The 21,609-nt window shown below is 43.2% G+C and overlaps 1 protein-coding gene across 2 annotated transcripts in view; it reads left to right on the forward strand.

Moving 5' to 3' along the window:
• The window catches only part of S1PR2 (sphingosine-1-phosphate receptor 2), a 55,821-nt gene extending 34,983 nt beyond the window's left edge, over positions 1 to 20,838 (forward strand). For both annotated transcript variants that reach the window (XM_075272654.1, XM_075272655.1), the window contains exon 2: positions 19,316 to 20,838. In XM_075272654.1, the coding sequence (XP_075128755.1) occupies positions 19,438 to 20,481 (1,044 nt within the window). In that variant the 5' untranslated portion in view covers positions 19,316 to 19,437 and the 3' untranslated portion in view covers positions 20,482 to 20,838. The remainder of the gene's footprint in view (positions 1 to 19,315) is intronic.
• Positions 20,839 to 21,609: the final 771 nt, after the last annotated feature.

Genomic DNA, 21,609 nt, shown 5'->3' on the forward strand with positions numbered 1-21,609 from the left:
CCCCAGCATGATAAGTATTAGCACAGAAATGGAGGATATACAGTACAGGGATTACAGTGCAGCCTCCATTACCCTCACCACACTGTACCAGGCTGTCCCTCTCTCACCACAGTGACCTCTCAGCTCCACCATAGAGAGCCCCTCAGTCCCCTGGACTTATGTACAATCTGCATTAATTGACTGTATATATCTTGAGGTAATACTGAAGTATACATTATATATCAGCAGTGTGTGACATGAGGGGACACTGTGACTATATATAACCTGAGGTAATACTGCAGTATATATGATATATCTGCCATGTCTACAGTGTGAGGTAAATACATGAGGGGACTCTGTGACTGTACATATCTTGAGGTAATACTGCAGTATATATGATACATCAGCCACGTCTGCAGTGTCTGTGGTAAATACATGAGGAGACTCAGCCATGTCTGCAGTATGTAGGGTAAATCCATGAGAGGACATAACTGCAGACATCTTGTGGTAATACTGCCTCATATACAGTATAGTTGGTGATACTACACTAGTGCTGTGTAATGTGAATGTGGTGACACCAGTCCTGTGTGAGGTGATAAACCCCAGTCTTATACATGAGTCCCCCTGCGAACTTCCGGTTGGCACATGCGCAATGGAAGGGCGGCAAGAAGACTTCCTGTTCCTTAGTGAATTAACCAGGGCTGGGTATGTACTTCAGGGTATGGTCCTCGGGTTACGACGAGCCTGCTGCAGAACCTCATTTTCTGAATGCTATACAGTGTATAGCATTCGGCAAATGAAGGCTGATTGTGTAGCAGGCTCGTCCTTGCTACGAGCAGGTAAGTATGCTGTTACCAGTTGACTTTTTCTCATTGAAATGAATAGACCAGCGTTGATTGGCCAGTTGCCAGTGATTTGGCCAATCAACGCTGGTTCTGCCAGAGGCTCGTCTGAGGAGGCGGAGTCTAACATTGGACTATTCATTCCAATGAGAAAAACTCTTGCCTGCCCGTGGCAAGGACGTGCCTGCTGCAGAATCAGTGTTCATTTGCCGAATGCTATACATATATATAGCATTCGGCAAATAAATATATATACTGTATAGCATTTAGCAAATGAGGTTCTGCAGCAGGCTCGTCGTAACCACGAAACAGTATGCCTATACCCCTGCTAGACATGGCAAACTCTCAAAACCGGAAAGAGATCTTCGACCGGAAATAGGAAGGGCGGGACTTAATCCTTTGTTATTGTTGTCAAAGGGGGACTCATGTATACTCCCTGATACAGCAGACATGCTTCATCCAGGTCTTGTGATGAGAAAGAGGATGAAGGTGGATGAGACAGGAAGTTACATCTATTCCTAAACTCCTCCCTCCCTACAGTAACACACTAAGCACTACATACTCCTAAAGCTGAATATACACAGATATACCGTTAAAGCTGAACCATTCTGTATAAATCTACACAACTACTGCACAAAGAAGAAACTGCAGGAGTTATTGGTTCCCCCATCCCAAAGTCATGTCCCCCTTTGCCGATGGCTCCGGGGGTGTCTCATTCCAAAATCAGGTGTCCCCCCCAATACCCACAATATTCATGCACATATCCATCAGCACATAAACCATTGTGAGGACGCTCCACCTGGTCTAAAGCAACCGACAAAAATAGCCCAGCAAGTCACTAACAGGAGTTCAGGGTTACATCACCTTGTGGTCCCTGCATCTGAGCATTGTGCACATGAGGTCACTGATGCAATAAGATGAAGTTATAAAAACGGTATTTTACATAACAAGTGAAAGCAGGTTGTAAGTAGCAGGTGGATTAGGAGAAATGAAACTCTTGTCAAGGGTCTTAATAGGTAGCCCTTATATGTACACAGAGAGTAACTCACCCGAGCTGTATGACATCTCCGTTAGGGTTGATCTGATCTTGAGATTTCATGATCGTATTTAAAATCTGATTTTTGATCATTTTCCAGCCGATCACGATCGTGACATTTGCTTGATCGCCGATCGGGATCCGATCTTTACCGATCACTCAACCCTAATCTCCATCCCAGACTGTGTTACTGCACTACACTCCCTTGTGACATCACATGACTGTGTGACTGTTCAGCCTTTGTGACATCACATTTTAGAATTATCTTTACATCGCTCTTTCTGTGGCACCCAGGATTGTGTGACTGTACTGTGCTCCCTCTGTAACATCACCATCCAGCATTGTGTGACTGTACTGTGCTCCCTCTGTGATATCACCATCCAGCATTGTGTGACTGTACTGTGCTCCCTCTGTAACATCACCATCCAGCATTGTGTGACTGTACTGTGCTCCCTCTGTGATATCACCATCCAGCATTGTGTGACTGTACTGTGCTCCCTCTGTAACATCACCATCCAGCATTGTGTGACTGTACTGTGCTCCCTCTGTAACATCACCATCCAGCATTGTGTGACTGTACTGTGCTCCCTCTGTGATATCACCATCCAGGATTGTGTGACTGTACTGTGCTCCATCTGTGACATCACCATCCAGGATTGTGTGACTGCACTGTGCTCCATCTGTGACATCACCATCCAGGATTGTGTGATTGCACTGTGCTCCATCTATGACATCACCATCCACGAGTGTGTGACTGTATTGTGCTCCCTCTGTGACATCACCATCCAGGATTGTGTGACTGTACTGTGCTCCCTCTGTGACATCACCATCCAGGATTGTGTGACTGTACTGTGCTCCATCTGTGACATCACCATCCAGGATTGTGTGACTGCACTGTGCTCCATCTGTGACATCACCATCCAGGATTGTGTGATTGCACTGTGCTCCATCTATGACATCACCATCCACGAGTGTGCGACTGTATTGTGCTCCCTCTGTGACATCACCATCCAGGATTGTGTGACTGTACTGTGCTCCCTCTGTGACATCACCATCCAGGATTGTGTGACTGTACTGTGCTCCATCTGTGACATCACCATCCAGGATTGTGTGACTGCACTGTGCTCCATCTGTGACATCACCATCCAGGATTGTGTGACTGTACTGTGCTCCATCTGTGACACCACCATCCACGATTGTGTGACTGTACTGTGCTCCATCTGTGACACCACCATCCAGGATTGTGTGACTGTACTGTGCTCCCTCTGTGACATCACCATCTAGGGTCGTGTAACTGTACTGTGCTCCCTCTGTGGCATCACCACCTAGGGTCGTGAAACTGTACTATGCAGTATCTGTGACATCATCGACCTGAACAGCATGACAGTTTTTATTTCACTGTGTGACATCACCCTCCGTGACTGTATTGTACTACCACTGTGACATCACCTTCCATGCCTATATGACTCTGTGATGTCACCATCTCCTTCACCATCATCAACATCCAGACATCAGCAAACATTTAGGAGTGACATACCGCCTAAGGTTCTATTTCCATCATAGGCCCCCATAGTAATAAAACATACCATAAGGCATCTCTGTGAGAACAAATACCATTAGACACGTCACACCCGTCTGCCTAATATAGAGGATGGACTGAAAAGCTCAAAATACAAAAAACCCAGAAAAATGCTTCTGTTATCACAAGATCTCGAGAAGATTCCTGTGGTATCGAGAAGACAAACACGAGCCAGCAGTAAATGGTTTTGTTGTAGTCATCAAATCTATTTCTTCGTATGTGGGCATGAGAGTAAAAAGAGGGACAGTTACCCAAATTGCATTGAACAGTGGTCTTCTGGGCATGGGGGGTGTTTTCTCAAAGAAGATGGGCCCTATCCATGATATATGGTAGAACTGAAAATCTGTCTGGATAAGGCGATGGTCTTCCCAAGAGGTGGTCTTTAGAAAACTATATGAATCATACTTCAGAGCTGCGTTCACAATTCTGAAGACTTCAGAGCTGAAATCTACCTGCATTCTGGTGAATACTGCCTCAACATGACCTGGCTTATTAGATGAATATTGGCCGATCCTACCAATTTCTGCAGGCTTGGCTGACCATCTATTGAGTATGCTGGCATCTCAACTCTCCATGTTGGCAGATGTCTTGGGAAAGAAGAATTGGACATGTTGATTTTCACTTCTGAATACTTTTGCTCTGGTGTCCGGCAATGGCTCCACCTCTCTGAGAAGACATGCACTCTCAGTCGGACCAAGCATGCATGAGAATAGAAAGGGTCGAGAGAAGTCGGCCAAACAAGCACTTGATCGACAACGATCTATAGTATATAGCTAACTCTAGAAGTCTGGAGAAATCTTGCCAACTTGAGAAGATTAGCTAAGATAAAGGTCTTCAGCCCTAAGGATATGTGGCCCATATGGTTGCTACAGTCCCGTGGAGAGGGTAGCTGCCCAAATTTAGTCACATCTACTTTACCATTGGGTGTTGAGATCCCTGAGGTCTATAATGATGCCAAACAAAGGAGTGAGGGGCTCGGCATAAGAATCATAGAATTGGCTTGACAAGGCCCAAAAAGTACTAGGCCCTAATGAAAACTAGGCCCTAAGGAGTAGACAAGACACCAGAATACCAAGCGCAGTATCAAGATCCCCAATACCATAACAATACCTCTATATGACAGCACATTATCCTATCTAGGTTTTTAGGCTGAGAAAATCCTCCCAATCCATACTGAAGGTCCTGGGTTCGAAGCCCCAGGACAGAAGTAATGGAAAAAAGGCAGAATAAAAGTCAGATAGTTGGAGACTGATATCTCATCTCTGTAGGAGTAGAGATGAGCGAACAGTAAAATGTTCGCGGTTCGATATTCGTTTCGGGTAGCCCCTCAGTATTCGACTACTCGAATCGAATATCGAACCCCATTATAGTCTATGGGGGGAAAATGCTCGTTTCAGGGGTAGGCAACATTCGATCAAATTACACTTACCAAGTCCACGAGTGAGGGTTGGGCTGGATCCTCCGAGAAGTCTTCTCCGTGCAGGGTCCCCGCGGCGTCTTCCGGCTCTGAATTCACTCTGCCCAGACCCGATGCCTGGCAGAGTGAATGAAGAGCTGGAAGACGTTGCGGGGAAGCTGCACGGAGAAGACTTCTAAAGGTAGGAGAAGAACCAGCGTTGATTGGCCGACTGTATAGCATTCGGCCAATCAATGCTGGTTCTGCATCGAACTTTTACATTCGAATAGTGAGTGGTACTCGATCGAGTACAAGTATTTCGAATACCGTAGTATTCGATCAAATACCTACTCGATCGAATATTACTCGCTCATCTCTACTCAAGATCCCCAATACCATAACAATACCTCTATATAACAGTACATTATACTATATAGGTTTTTAGGCCGAGAAAATCCTCCCAATCCATACAGAAGGTCCTGGGTTCGAGCCCCAGGACAGAGGTAATGGAAAAAAGGCAGAATAAAAGTCAGATAGCTGGAGACTGATATCTCATGTCTGTAGGAGTCCCTGTTCTGCTGTAAGGAGTCCGGGTAACTGGGTGGCTATGGGACAGTAATTCATAATATTGAGCCCTTTGCTTTTTAAAAGCATCATAACGGGCAGGAAGGGGCAGTCTGTTCCCTACCATGAGGCCCCCTGTCTTCTGTGTGTGTTCCTAGTTACTAAGGACAAAACATCAAATGAGGTTTCTATGGTCTGTGGTTCAAAGTGTGAACGCGGCCTTTGTTTGCACAATGTGCTGAATACAACATATACCAGAAGATCTTCAGCACGACTCCTTCCTGTTCTATAACCTCAGCTTTGAAGATAACATAGGAAACAAACCCCGGCATCAAAAGCTGACAGCAGCGCCGAATCACAGCCCGTCTAAGAGAAACCCACCTGCGAGTGAGTCAGGAGATCGTGGCTGCCTTGTATAGACATCATGACGACAGGGAAACTACCCACTCGGGTGTAAATGGCACGTGTAGGTTCTGCAACATGGTGTATGTATATATATCACACATCTTATCATTACCGGAAGAAATAGCGATGCTGAAACCATAACAAGAAACCACAAAAACTAACCCTGCAGATATCCGGACCAACATAATATTACATGCAAAGTGGTCACAACTTATCACAGTCAGCATGCTTCGCCCCCCAAAAAGGGCATTACGTTCTCTGTTTTTGAGGCCCATGTTAGTTTTGAAAAAAAGTGGACAGATTAGGACACCTCGGCCCAATAGAGTTACCATGACCTACCCCGAAAAGCATTATACTTGGTATATGGATCGGTTCCCAATTGGTCTAAATTTCAATTTTGGTGCACTGGACTTCCCAAAATGTGCCAGAATTATTATGTGCATGCTTGCAAAGTTTTGGAGGCCAGTCTAATGGAGACATGTGCCATTACGCCCCTCCCCACCTGTAAAACCTTCCACTTTTGCGACATAGACACAAAATGTGCCCGTTACACCCCATTTTTTGGTGACGTCATTGGCACCTAAAGTCATGTATAACAGGACTTGGCAGATGCAGGAATGGGAGATACACCCCCTGGTGGTCACCCCTTTTTGCAGGAGACTCCCAGACGTCTTGGGAGAGATGGCAAGTATGATTTAAAGGGATTCTACCATTAAACTACCTTTTTTTCTAATGAACACGTCGGAATAGCCTTAAGAAAGGCTATTCGTCTCCTACTTTTAGACGTGGTCTCCGCCGCGCTGTTCCGTAGAAATACCGTATTTTAACCGGTATGCAAATGAGCTCTCCGCAGAAATGAGGGCGGGCCCCAGCGCTGAAACACCGATGAGCGCGTCCCCATTGCTGCCCAGAGCTCTTTCCTGCGCCGCCTCCTTCTTCTGCAGCAACTCCGCCTCTTCTGGCTTCTCTTGCTCTTGTAGTTCGATACAGGAGCATAGAGAGGCCACCCCAAAATGGCCGCCAGCCAGCTCCTGTATTGAACTGCAAGAGCGGCTACCCAAAAATGGCCGGCAGACATTTTGGGGTGGCCTCTCTATGCTTGTGTATAGAACTACAAGAGCAAGAGAAGCCAGAAGAGGCGGAGTTGCTGCAGAAAAAGGAGGCGGTGCAGGAAAGAGCTCTCGGGCAGCAATGGGGATGCGCTCATCGGCCTTTCAGCGCTAGGGCCCGCCCTCATTGCTGCGGAGAGCTCATTTGCATACCGGTTAAAACCCCTGCGTGCCGGCTACGTCCATTCATTTCTATGCGAGCGTGCTGTTCGGATCGGCTGATCCGAACAGTACTCGCTCATCTCTATTAGAATCCCTTTAAAGCAGAGGCGTAGCTTGAGGCTCCTGGGCCCCAGTGCAAAATCTGTAATGGAGCCCCCATCTACCTTGTGTCCTTTATAATAGTGATATATATGTCATGTGTATAATTAAAAGTTCTGCAACTTACTAATAGACTTTGTTGGAAGTTATCGTGGCTTATGAAAATGTTGCAATTTTTTGTGCAAGCCCGGGTCACAAAAAATTGCAAATTTTTCTCTTTTACGCCAACAGCACACACTATGGACAGGACCACTGGGTCAAATAGGTGCTGTCATGGGTCCGTTGTTTTGTAATCTGAAATCGGTGGCCAAAAAAGTTGTGCCTACAGGACCTTTTCATCTTCGGCTTTATGGTGGACCCTGCGACAAAGTATCTATAAGTCTCTAATATTTTGTTACAATGTATCAGTGCTAACATCTTACAAGTTGGAGTCCGCACTGTTTAAAGGAGTTTTCTGTAACTTTGATATTGATGACCTATTGTTAGGATAGGTTATCAATATCAGATTGATGGGGTCCGATCCCTAGCCCACCAACCAATCAGCAAGTTAATGCTTCTGCAGTGGTCAAGGGAATGAGGCTGAACTGCAGTACCATGCATGACCACTACTGGGAAGGGGACTCAGTGAGTACTAAAGTGATATGGCTCCTCCAATCAGCTAATCAGGGGGGTGTTTATTTTCAGTAGTAAATTTGCCTTATATGAATGTATAATAATGGCCGCCACAGTGTCCCTATACTAGTGCCAGTCAAATGGTCAACTTTTGTGCCCCTAAATTAGTGCCAGTTATATAGCGCCCCCTATATAAGTGTCAGCCACAGTTCTCCATATACTAGTGTCATATATGCTACCCCTTCAATTAGCGACAGTCACATCATACCCTATATTAGTGCCAACCACAGCGCTGCATATACTAGTGCCATATATAGTGCCCCTTATATTAGCAGCACCAATCACATAGTCCCCTATATTAGTGCCAGCCATAATATCCCATATATTAGCATCATATATAGTGGCCCTTATATTAGTACTACTCACATAGTCCCCTATATTAGTGCCCACCACAGTACTCCATATACTATCATCATATATAGTAACCCTTATACTAGCGCCAATCCCCTATATTAGGGCTAGCCACAGTGCTCCATATACTATCATCATATATTGTGCCCCTTATACAGTGCTCTATATTCTAGCATCATACAGTATATAGTGCTTCTTATATTAGCACCAATCACATAGTCTCCTATATTAGGGCCGACCACAGCGCTCCATATACTATCATCATATACAGTCCTATGAAAAAGTTTGGGCACCCCTATTAATCTTAATCATTTTTAGTTCTAAATATTTTGGTATTTGCAACAGCCATTTCAGTTTGATATATCTAATAACTGATGGACACAGTAATATTTCAGGATTGAAATGAGGTTTATTGTACTAACAGAAAATGCGCAATATGCATTAAACCAAAATTTGACCGGTGCAAAAATATGGGCACCTCAACAGAAAAGTGACATTAATATTTAGTACATCCTCCTTTTGCAAAGATAACAGCCTCTAGTCGCTTCCTGTAGCTTTTAATCAGTTCCTGGATCCTGGATGAAGGTATTTTGGACAAACAATTCAAGTTCAGTTAAGTTAGATGGTCGCCGAGCATGGACAGCCCGCTTCAAATCATCCCACAGATGTTCAATGATATTCAGGTCTGGGGACTGGGATGGCCATTCCAGAACATTGTAATTGTTCCTCTGCATGAATGCCTGAGGATTTGGAGCGGTGTTTTGGATCATTGTCTTGCTGAAATATCCATCCCCGGCGTAACTTCAACTTCGTCACTGATTCTTGAACATTATTCTCAAGAATCTGCTGATACTGAGTGGAATCCATGCGACCCTCAACTTTAACAAGATTCCCGATGCCGGCATTGGCCACACAGCCCCAAAGCATGATGGAACCTCCACCAAATTTTACAGTGGGTAGCATGTGTTTTTCTTGGAATGCTGTTTCTTTTTGGACGCCATGCATAACGCCTTTTTTTTATAACCAAACAACTCAATTTTTGTTTCCAAAATGAAGCTGCCTTGTCCAAATGTGCTTTTTCATACCTCAGGCAACTCTATTTGTGGCGTACGTGCAGAAACGGCTTCTTTCTCATCACTCTCCCATACAGCTTCTATTTGTGCAAAGTGCGCTGTATAGTTGACCGATGCACAGTGACACCATCTGCAGCAAGATGATGCTGCAGCTCTTTGGAGGTGGTCTGTGGATTGTCCTTGACTGTTCTCACCATTCTTCTTCTCTGCCTTTCTGATATTTTTCTTGGCCTGCCACTTCTGGGCTTAACAAGAACTGTTCCTGTGGTCTTCCATTTCCTGACTATGTTCCTCACAGTGGAAACTGACAGGTTAAATCTCTGAGACAACGTTTTGTATCCTTCCCCTGAACAACTATGTTGAACAATCTTTGTTTTCAGATCATTTGAGAGCGGGCTGTCCATGTTCGGCGACCATCAAACTTAACTGAACTTGAATTGTTTTGTAGAAAGAAATGGTCCAAAATACCTTCATCCAGGATCCAGGAACTGATTAAAAGCTACAGGAAGCGACTAGAGGCTGTTATCTTTGCAAAAGGAGGATGTACTAAATATTAATGTCACTTTTCTGTTGAGGTGCCCATATTTTTGCACCGGTCAAATTTTGGTTTAATGCATATTGCGCATTTTCTGTAAGTACAATAAACCTCATTTCAATCCTGAAATATTACTGTGTCCATCAGTTATTAGATATATCAAACTGAAATGGCTGTTGCAAATACCAAAATATTTAGAACTAAAAATGATTAAGATTAATAGGGGTGCCCAAACTTTTTCATAGGACTGTATAGTGCACCAGTTCAGCTCTCTATAGACTTTCTATGAATCCATAAACTACTCGCTCTGCTATACGATGAGCTATAAAGCCCACCCGAACAGAAACAATGGTGCACAGCCCAGCACCTTACTATCCCTTTAAATAATATCTCCAACAAATATCCCGGTACTGATCAGCAGGGGTCCAGGTATCGAGCCTCCCACCAATCAGAACTCCTGACGTTACTTACACGATGACATGTCAGACGTTTATTAAGACGACAGGTCCCCTTTAAGAGAAGATGAAGAATGGCCAGAATACAAACCCAGCAGGTAGTGGAGGAATCTGCAGCGCACTTACGTTTCTCAGGGAGGAAAACAGCTTGAAAAGCCACAAGGAAATGGGTTTGGAAAACATAGGATATCGACGAGGGACAGAAATAGATTGTTCCCCCCAAGCGGAAGTTCAGAACACAAGAGCAGATGTGACCTAACGCCTCTCTCTCCCAGGCAGGGACCCTTCCCACTGGGGACGTGTCTGCTCTTTTACCCCCTTCCTTCATCCGGACAATTCACAGACTCAAACAAGGGATCCGGCCGGTGGCGGAAATGTCCCCTCGTGCCCTCTGTATCCGCACTGAATTGTTTTATTGTATTTTAACCACTCAAAGTGACAGCTCGAAGAGCGGCGCGGCACAGGGGAAGAGCAACATAATGTCACATCATGGGCTGTCCTATACGGTCACAATATATGGAGGCGCTGTAGGTGGCAACGACTGCCAATAAATCACGACGGGCGCCAGAGACGGTCTGTAAAACTAAACAGAAGTGGCTCAGTAGATGTCGTTTCCTCGGGCAGATGAGAGGGGCCGCACTTATGTCAGCTATGATGTATACAATGTACCCATGTGTGTAATAGATGTAATCCCTGTGTCGGTCTCTGTGCTCCGTCTGTTAATATAGGGCGGTAAATATCGCTTTATTATCCTGTATACACAAGAGGTACTGGAATACCCATATGTGTGAATTATAATTTGTCCTAGGTAACCCCCCTCCTCCCAAAAACACCCCAAACATACACGAAAGAATAGTCCCCACAAGAACCGGTGCCCCATAAAGACAAGTACCAGTGCCACCACCATAAGAACAAGTGGTTCTGTAAGAATGCCCACATAAGAAGCAGTGCCATCATTTGAACCGGTGCCAACATGAAAACCAGTGCCACCACAAGAACCAGTTCCTCCGTAATAACCGGTGCCACACATAAGAACCAGTACCACCATAAGAACTGGTTACCCCATAAGAACCGATGCCCACATAAGTGCCACCATAAGAACTAGTACCCACATACGAACTAAAGCTACTGTAAGAAGTGGAGGTCCCATAACAATCAGTGCCCCCATAAAACCAGTGCCACCATAAGAACAGGTTCCTCCATTGGCACCAGTGCCCACCATAAGAACTGGTACCCCATAAGAACCAAGCATAAGTCCCTATAAGGTTTAGCTACTATTGTGAACACAAATGCGAGCAACTGTCCATACTGACACCAAAAAAGAGACCCATTGTGCCCCATTGTGCCAGTGTAATACTACATAGTAATACCATCTACCAGTATTACACATGACTCACTGATTTATACTTTAAGGGTTTGTATTAACTTTTGAAGTTATCCCCTAGGATCAGTGGTTCGACCACTCACATCTCCACCGATCCAGAGAACGGGGTTGGGTTTCCCCATCATGACGGAGCGGCAGGGCGCAGGCCTGGAAATAACCAAGTGCTGTTGTTGACTATCTCTACCGCTCCCGTAGAGAATAAATGGTGCAGGCGGGCATATGCTTGGCTTGCTGCTTCATCAGGATGATGGAACCCCCATTTTCAGGATCATTTGGGGTCCCAGCGGCAGACCCCCATCAAACATGATCCTACTTGTTTAAAGGATCCCATGACAATAAGTAGATCACACAGTGTCTCACTGCTGGACAGCACAAACCTGGCAGTGAATGTTCACTTTTCCTACAGCACCACCGCAGGGCAAATTAAGCATTACATGGTGGCCATTCAGATCAATGGGAAGCAGGACAGGACAGGTCCTCCAGAGTGAGAGACACTCTTTGTAACCACTCCGTACTCTGGCCAAGAGATGAAGATTCTGAATGAGGACCTCCGATATTAATGGCCTAACAGAGTGTATGGAAATGAGCATTCTTTAAGGGTAAGGATGGAATTTTTCCTAAAATCTCAAGACTTCCCCAGACCTTGAGATAATATTCTGAAAATATATTCTAAAAATTAATGTGAACACATAAAAAAAGAGGAAAAACTAGACAACTGCTGAGCAATGAGAAGGTCCGAAGATGTGGAGACTTACACAATAGTTATGAGCAATGCTCATGTTCTCCCACATGCTGTATACCATGATATATTACTCCTCCAGATACAAGGCCGTGCTGGCACATTCCTCTTTCTAGAAAACAACCTCTCGTGACTAATGTTCTGCTAATAGTAAGAATAAATCTTCCAAAAAATTTATGACAGGCAAAAAAAAAATCTATTGTCCATATTCTTAGGCCAGAACCGCCATATCTGATAACGCCACTTACCCTAATGGTCTGTATCCTCCTACCGACAGCATATCATTCGCCTACACTAGAAATGACCTGTCCTAGATAAGACTGACCAGGCGTCTAACCATCTTCAGCCTCTGTCAATAGGGAGGAGGGGGATGCAGCTGCAGCTTCTCCTTCTACGGGTGTGTTCACATATACGCAGTGTCCTTTATGATTTCCCTCCGAAGTGGTACAATAAAAATGGACGGAAACTGATACCATAAGGGATCCTAAAGTCAGAGGCGGGATCCTAAAGTCAGAGGCGTAACATGAAGTTCCTGGGTCCCAAAGTGTATACAATGCCCCCCAACTAGTATGTATCTTTTGTAGTACCGGATTGATCAAACGCCTTAAATCTTGTAGTTATCTTCAATCTTATCCTAAGTTGCAGGAAACCTGTTTAGTGTCCATAGCTTTATCTCCCAGCATGCCTTGCTGGCTCAGTTCCTGCCCGTACCTTGGCGTGACAACTTACCGTATATACTTGAGTATAAGCCGAATTTTTAAGCACAGTTTTTGTGCTGAAAAAGCCCCCCCACATACACATACACATTAGGTATCCCTGTGTCTGAAAGTGCCCAGTCTACTGAATATAGGGGATCTGCAGTGCTCCTGTTCCATCGGGAAGGGGTTAATAGGAGCACTGCAGATCCCCTATAGTCAGCCAGGCTGAATTCCAAGTGGGGGAAAAAAACAGTCCTCAAGCTCAGGGAAGGGGCAGACAGACAACCAAAACACCCCCTCCCCTTCCCCAGCACCCAGTAACTACTGCACCCAAAAACTCCCACCATTTTAATTTTTGAAATTTTCCAGTAGCTGCTGCATTCCTTCCCCCCCCCCCTCCCTCGGCTTATACTCGAGTCAATAAGTTTTCCCAGTTTTTTGTGGTAAAATTTGGGGCCTCGGCTTATACTCGGGTCGGCTTATACTCGAGTATATACGGTATATTGAGGAGAGCATTGTCTTTATACTTGGCGCTGTGCAGTAATCTCATGTATATAAAACCTAACTGATCAATACATTAAAGCTGTTTAGCTAAGCACTAAGGCTAGGTTCACACTATGCTATTTGGAGCGGATTTTGAGGGATTTTCCAACTCAAAATCAGCCCCAAATTCTATCTGTTGTCTGTCTGTTGTTGGTGATGTAAGACAACCTCAAATTCCTCGCCATATTCCATCGTGTGAACCTGTGTCTGTCCTGTCGGCGTGTGAACCAAGTGTGAAAGAGGTTGTAATGAGAAATGTGCAAATAACTAAGTGATTGTGTAATACAAGACTGGGCCTCGGCTGTCAGAGTAGGAGTTGCCAATTCTTAGTGACTTTCCATGATCATATCTAGGGCCAGCGTAAGCAACAAGCCAACCCAAGCAGGTCCCAGGGCCCCAAACTCCAGGGGGGCCTACTGAATGGCGGCAATGAGCACTTTCATCAGAACATCAGATGTGATTCTTTTCCATATGGTTTGATAACACTTAAGAAATTGGTTTGTCTTATCCTCAGGGGCTAAATTCAAATCCGCGTCGGGGTGTCCGTTGTTCTGGTCCATCAGAGAACCAGAACAATGGACAGGCAAAGCACTAAAATAGGTGATACATACGGAGCCTGGCAGACGTCCATGGGTGTTCATTGTTTTTAAACTGAAATCAGTGAATGAAAAATTGTGCGAGGACTTTTTTTGGTCGGCGGACACTGCAAATTCCACATCAGAATGTTTTGCCTCCGTGGAGCGATGAGGGGAGTTCCATTGCTCCAAAAGGTAAGCAGCAACGCCTTCATCGCTCCAAAGAACTCATGTGCCATCTGGCAAAAACAGCGATGTCTCAACAATGGAGGCAGATGACCCTAACCTATCTATCTGCGGGGCTGGGTTCTGTTGATAGACTCCCTTTATAGAGGTAAAACCAGATTTATCTCGAACAAATGGCAATGAGGTTCACCTTGAAAACCGTCCTCATTTAGTGACCAACAGGAAAAGCAGAATTAGTAGAGAGCTGTATATAACCAAGTAGGAAACCACAGGGAAGGAAGCGAAGGGTTAAAAAGCAGGCCACACAAACCCTCCGCCTTGTACTGAGTATACCGCCATACTTTATTCATCCTCCGAAGTATAATGTGATATATAAAGAGATGTCGTAGAAGAAGCTATATATGCTTTACTGCACGTGCATGTGAATGTTACGCAAGAAATTACAGTATAAAAGTGTCTGTCCGAGAAAAGAGAAGCGAGAGTGTGAGGAATCCTGATTAATGTCACCAGAAACGTAGGAAGTCCCCAAATGTCTGAAGACTGATGATGTAGTGTCTGTTTCCACAGAACGCAGGTAGCGGGGGCCGACAGTACGTACACCCACATATACAAAGACACACACCAACACTATATACTGTCACTGTACACCTAGGAGGCTGCCAGGTAGGACCTTACTGACAACTACTATATAGACTGCTAGTACTTGTATATGTCTGCTGTATTATTACTGCTCCGTACAACTCCTATTATTACTCCATATATCCTCCCCTATATCTCCTCCTATTACTACATATATCCTCTCCCTATATCTCCTCCTATTATTCCATATATCCTCTCCCTATACCTCCTCCTATTACACCATATATCCTCTCCTATATCTCCTACTATTACTCCATATATCCTCTGCTATATCTCCTCCTATTACTCCATATATCCTCTGCTATATCTCCTCCTATTACTCCATATATCCTCCCCTATGTTTCCTCCTATTACTCCATATATCCTCTCCCTATATCTCCTCCTATTATTCCATATATCCTCTCCCTATACCTCCTCCTATTACACCATATATCCTCTCCTATATCTCCTACTATTACTCCATATATCCTCTGCTATATCTCCTCCTATTACTCCATATATCCTCTGCTATATCTCCTCCTATTACTCCATATATCCTCCCCTATGTTTCCTCCTATTACTCCATATATCCTCCCCTATATCTCCTCCTATTACTCATACATTCTCCCCTATATCTCCTCCTATTACTCCATATATCCTCTCCTATATCTCCTCCTATTACTCCATATATCCTCCCCTATATCTTCTCCTATTACTCCATATATCCTCCCCTATATCTCCTCCTATTACTCCATATATCCTCCCCTATATCTCCTCCTATTACTCCATATATCCTCCCCTATATCTCCTCCTATTACTCCATATATCCTCTCCTATATCTGCTCCTATTACTCAATATATCCTCTCCCTATATCTCCTCCTATTACTCCATATATCCTCCCCTATATCTCCTCCTATTACTCCATATATCCTCTCCCTATATCTCCTCCTATTACTCCATATATCCTCCCCTATATCTCCTCCTATTACTCCATATATCCTCCCCTATATCTCCTCCTATTACTCCATATATCCTCCTTTATCTCCTCCTATTACTCCATATATCCTCTCCTATATCTCCTCCTATTACTCCATACATCCTCCCCTATATCTCCTCCTATTACTCCATATATCCTCCCCTATATCTACTCCTATTGCTCCATATATCCTCTCCTAGATCTCCTCTTATTATTCCATATATCCTCTCTCTATATCTCCACCTATTACTCATACATCCTCCCCTATATTTCCTCCTATTACTCCATATATCCTCCCCTATATCTCCTCCTATTACTCCATATATCCTCCCCTATATCTCCTCCTATTACTCCATATATCCTCCTATATCTCCTCCTATTACTCCATATATCCTCCCCTATATCTCCACCTATTACTCCATATATCCTCTCCTATATCTCCTCCTATTACTCCATATATCCTCTCCTATATCGCCCCCTATTACTCCATATATCCTCTCCTATATCTCCTCCTATTACTCCATATATCCTCCTCTGTATCTCCTCCTATTACTCCATATATCATCCCCTATATCTCCTCCTATTACTCCATATATCCTCCCCTATATCTCCTCCTATTACTCCATATATCCTCCTATATTTCCACCTATTACTCCATATATCCTCTCCTATATCTCCTCCTATTACTCCATATATCCTCCCCTATATCTCCTCCTATTACTCCATATATCCTCCCCTATATCTCCTCCTATTACTCATATATCATCCCCTATATCTCCTCCTATTACTCCATATATCCTCCCCTATATCTCCTCCTATTACTCATATATCATCCCCTATATCTCCTCCTATTACTCCATATATCCTCTCCTATATCTTCTCCTATTACTCATATATCATCCCCTAGATCTCCTCCTATTACTCCATATATCCTCTTCTATATCTCCTCCTATTACTCCATATATCCTCTCCTATATCTCTTCCTATTACTCCATATATCCTATACCTATATCTCCTCCTATTACTCCATATATCCTCTCCTATATCTCCTCCTATTACTCCATATATCCTCCTATATCTCCTCCTATTACTCCAGATATCCTCCCCTATATCTCCTCCTATTACTCCATATATCCTCTCCTATATCTCCTCCTATTACTCCATATATCCTCTCCTATATCTCCTCCTATTACTCCATATATCCTCCTATATCTCCTCCTATTACTCCATATATCCTCCCCTATATCTCCTCCTATTACTCCATATATCCTCTCCTATATCTCCTCCTATTACTCATATATCATCCCCTATATCTCCTCCTATTACTCCATATATCCTCCTATATCTCCTCCTATTACTCCATATATCCTCCCCTATATCTCCACCTATTACTCCATATATCCTCTCCTATATCTCCTCCTATTACTCCATATATCCTCTCCTATATCGCCCCCTATTACTCCATATATCCTCTCCTATATCTCCTCCTATTACTCCATATATCCTCCTCTGTATCTCCTCCTATTACTCCATATATCATCCCCTATATCTCCTCCTATTACTCCATATATCCTCCCCTATATCTCCTCCTATTACTCCATATATCCTCCTATATTTCCACCTATTACTCCATATATCCTCTCCTATATCTCCTCCTATTACTCCATATATCCTCCCCTATATCTCCTCCTATTACTCCATATATCCTCCCCTATATCTCCTCCTATTACTCATATATCATCCCCTATATCTCCTCCTATTACTCCATATATCCTCCCCTATATCTCCTCCTATTACTCATATATCATCCCCTATATCTCCTCCTATTACTCCATATATCCTCTCCTATATCTTCTCCTATTACTCATATATCATCCCCTAGATCTCCTCCTATTACTCCATATATCCTCTTCTATATCTCCTCCTATTACTCCATATATCCTCTCCTATATCTCTTCCTATTACTCCATATATCCTATACCTATATCTCCTCCTATTACTCCATATATCCTCTCCTATATCTCCTCCTATTACTCCATATACCCTCTCCTATGCCTCCTCCTATTACTCCATATATCCTCCTCTGTATCTCCTCCTATTACTCCATATATCATCCCCTATATCTCCTCCTATTACTCCATATATCCTCTTCTATATCTCCTCCTATTACTCCATATATCCTCTCCTATATCTCTTCCTATTACTCCATATATCCTATACCTATATCTCCTCCTATTACTCCATATATCCTCTCCTATATCTCCTCCTATTACTCCATATATCCTCCTATATCTCCTCCTATTACTCCAGATATCCTCCCCTATATCTCCTCCTATTACTCCATATATCCTCTCCTATATCTCCTCCTATTACTCCATATATCCTCTCCTATATCTCCTCCTATTACTCCATATATCCTCCTATATCTCCTCCTATTACTCCATATATCCTCCCCTATATCTCCTCCTATTACTCCATATATCCTCTCCTATATCTCCTCCTATTACTCATATATCATCCCCTATATCTCCTCCTATTACTCCATATATCCTCTCCTATATCTCCTCCTATTACTCCATATATCCTCTCCCTATATCTCCTCCTATTACTCCATATATCATCCTATATCTCCTCCTATTACTCCATATATCCTCTCCCTATATCTCCTCCTATTACTCCATATATCCTCCCCTATATCTCCTCCTATTACTCCATATATCCTCTCCCTATATCTCCTCCTATTACTCCATATATCCTCCCCTATATCTCCTCCTATTACTCCATATATCATCCTATATCTCCTCCTATTACTCCATATATCCTCCCCTATATCTCCTCCTATTACTCCATATATCATCCTATATCTCCTCCTATTACTCCATATATCATCCTATATCTCCTCCTATTACTCCATATATCCTCCCCTATATCTCTGCCTATTACTCCATATATTCTTTCTCCATATAACTCGGTAAAAGACTTTTAGGCTCTGTTCACATCTGTATATGGGGCTCTGAACTTCTGTCTCAGTTTCCATCAAGAAATTGGGCATGCAGCACACACAATTGTTTTTTTTTTCAGCCAAAAAATTACAGATGCCATGTGTTTGACTTCTGAGCCTTTCAAATGGGGGACAAGGGATCACAGTTCTTAAATCAGTGGAGGTTCCAACTGTCTACAAATAAGTTTCACTCTTGGGACATCTTCTTCAACAACTTTCTTAGGCTCAGGTTACATCTTCCTCGCTGTTCAGCGCTCCTGATATGTTTTGGCATTGCCCTATATTTTACACCACTTATGTGTTTAATACTCATTATTGTATTTTCATTTCTTCTTAGATCCCACCAGAGAAGACATCCATCAGAAGAACAGAGAATGGAGTAAGGCGTGCTCTTCCACTGTCTCATCTTTGATCCACTGTAAAACAATTGACCAATTTCAGGTCACCAAAACAGCCAGGATGAACATCTACAAGCATTACCTGAACGTGTCCAAAATCTGTGAACATTATAACTATACTAAAGGGGTTAAAAAAGACAGCTCTTCTCGAGATGTCATCTCCGTGATCTTCATCATCATCTGCTGTATCATCATCCTGGAGAACATCCTTGTCCTCATTTCAGTTTGGAGGAACAAGAAGTTCCACTCGGCCATGTTTTTCTTTATCGGAAATTTGGCATTTTCTGATCTTCTCACCGGATGTGCCTACATTGCCAATATTTTGTTATCTGGTAAAGCCACCTTCACGCTAACTCCTGTGGCCTGGTTTATCCGTGAGGGTACGGCTTTCACAACCCTAGCCGCTTCCGTCTTCAGCCTGTTGGCCATAGCCATCGAAAGACACGTGGCCATCATTAAGGTCAAAGTCTACAGCAGAGACAGGAACTGTAGGATGATCATCCTGATAGGAGCTTGTTGGGTTATTTCCATGGTCATCGGAGGTCTACCCATCATCGGCTGGAACTGCATTGGAAACTTGGACGAATGTTCCACCGTTTTTCCTCTCTACGCCAAAAAGTACATTTTGTTCGTCGTTACTATCTTCACTATTATCCTTATCTCCATTGTGATTTTATATGTCCGTATATACTGTATCGTAAAGTCAAGCCATGCGGAGATAGCCGCGCCACAGACTCTTGCCCTGCTAAAAACAGTTACCATAGTCCTTGGAGTCTTTATCATCTGCTGGCTTCCAGCTTTCACGATTCTCCTTATGGATGTGGCTTGTAAAGTGAAGTCTTGCCACATTCTCTACAAAGCTGACTACTTCTTTGGGGTGGCCACCTTGAATTCGGCATTGAACCCTATCATCTATACTCTGAGGAGCAAAGACATGAGGAGGGAATTTCTGAGGGTGCTTTGCTGTTGGAACTACATGCAGAAGAGTAGAAACGCCGATAAATGCATGCTCCATTTACGTAGCTCCAGTTCTTTAGAACGATACACCCAAAAACACTATTTCCCCACGTCGCCCGGAATAAAGTCCGGCAGTACGTTCGTGTGAACGAGGATCTTTACGAGTTTTGGATAGAATATCTTGAAGTAAAATTGGTGGTTCTTAGTTGCAATTGAACCAGATTACCTTGGTATTACCAGATCGGGGGGAGGTATATCGATGACGTGTCGCTGCATTTCCTTCTATTTCGGGCCTGAATCTCTTTATCCACCAGGTTTCTGACCTCAGGTCCTTCAGTGAAAAGCTCTTGAGATAACTTAGCACTCTGATATATGTTTGCAGGTGAAGTATCAAAAAAAAATTGCCGCAGAACCGAATGTGAAAATCTATTATAGAGGTAGACATTGGGCAAGAATAGCAATTACGGTATTTTCTGTGCAATGGAACGGAAGTGATTTTACACTCCAAAAATCAAGTGTGCAAAAAAACTAGTCAGTCCTAGTCAATGAATGTGATGAATGACACCGCTTCGGAGCCGAGACTGATGGCGAGAAGCAAAAAATTTTTACTTTTTTAATTACAATTTTTTGTAAAAAAAAAAAAAACCCGTTGCACACTAATGGCTATAAATAACCTTCACGACCCCTTATCTTTTAAGCAGGAATTTCCTTAATACTAGTAACAAAATGTTCAACTTTTTGGACATTCTTTTATATATATTAGCACAATAATACTAATTTATAATGCACTTAAAGTCGCTGTAAACAATAGTCAGCATGTTTGGCCTAAATAAGTCCCAGCCTAAAGAAATTCTGCTAAAATTTCAAAAAAATTGTTCTCAGAAATAACCACTAGTTGGCGCTATTTTGGTCAAGCACAGTATTGTTACGGATTTATAGGAATGAAGGCCCCCGGACCAACCACTAGCTCGAGTGATATAGGCATTATTAAATTATATCAGTTGCCAAACTTCAGTAACTATTTTATCTATTTTATCCAAATTTTGCCCGTCTTCGAGGCCCATATATAAAAAAAAATTGTAGTCATCTGAAATTGCAACTCCTTTCATCAAATGGTATCATCTGGAGATAGTTAGGGTTAAGTTACTGTTGATGGAATCGGGCAATCATTATGAAGATGTCATCGGAAATTAGAATAATGGCTTGAGGTTTTCTTTGTAAATTGGATATATTGTAATTCATTTTATTGCGCTCTGTATAGAGCGCGCTTTATGTT

This window comes from Leptodactylus fuscus, chromosome 5, assembly GCF_031893055.1.
Source record: "Leptodactylus fuscus isolate aLepFus1 chromosome 5, aLepFus1.hap2, whole genome shotgun sequence".
Taxonomy (NCBI): domain Eukaryota; kingdom Metazoa; phylum Chordata; class Amphibia; order Anura; family Leptodactylidae; genus Leptodactylus; species Leptodactylus fuscus.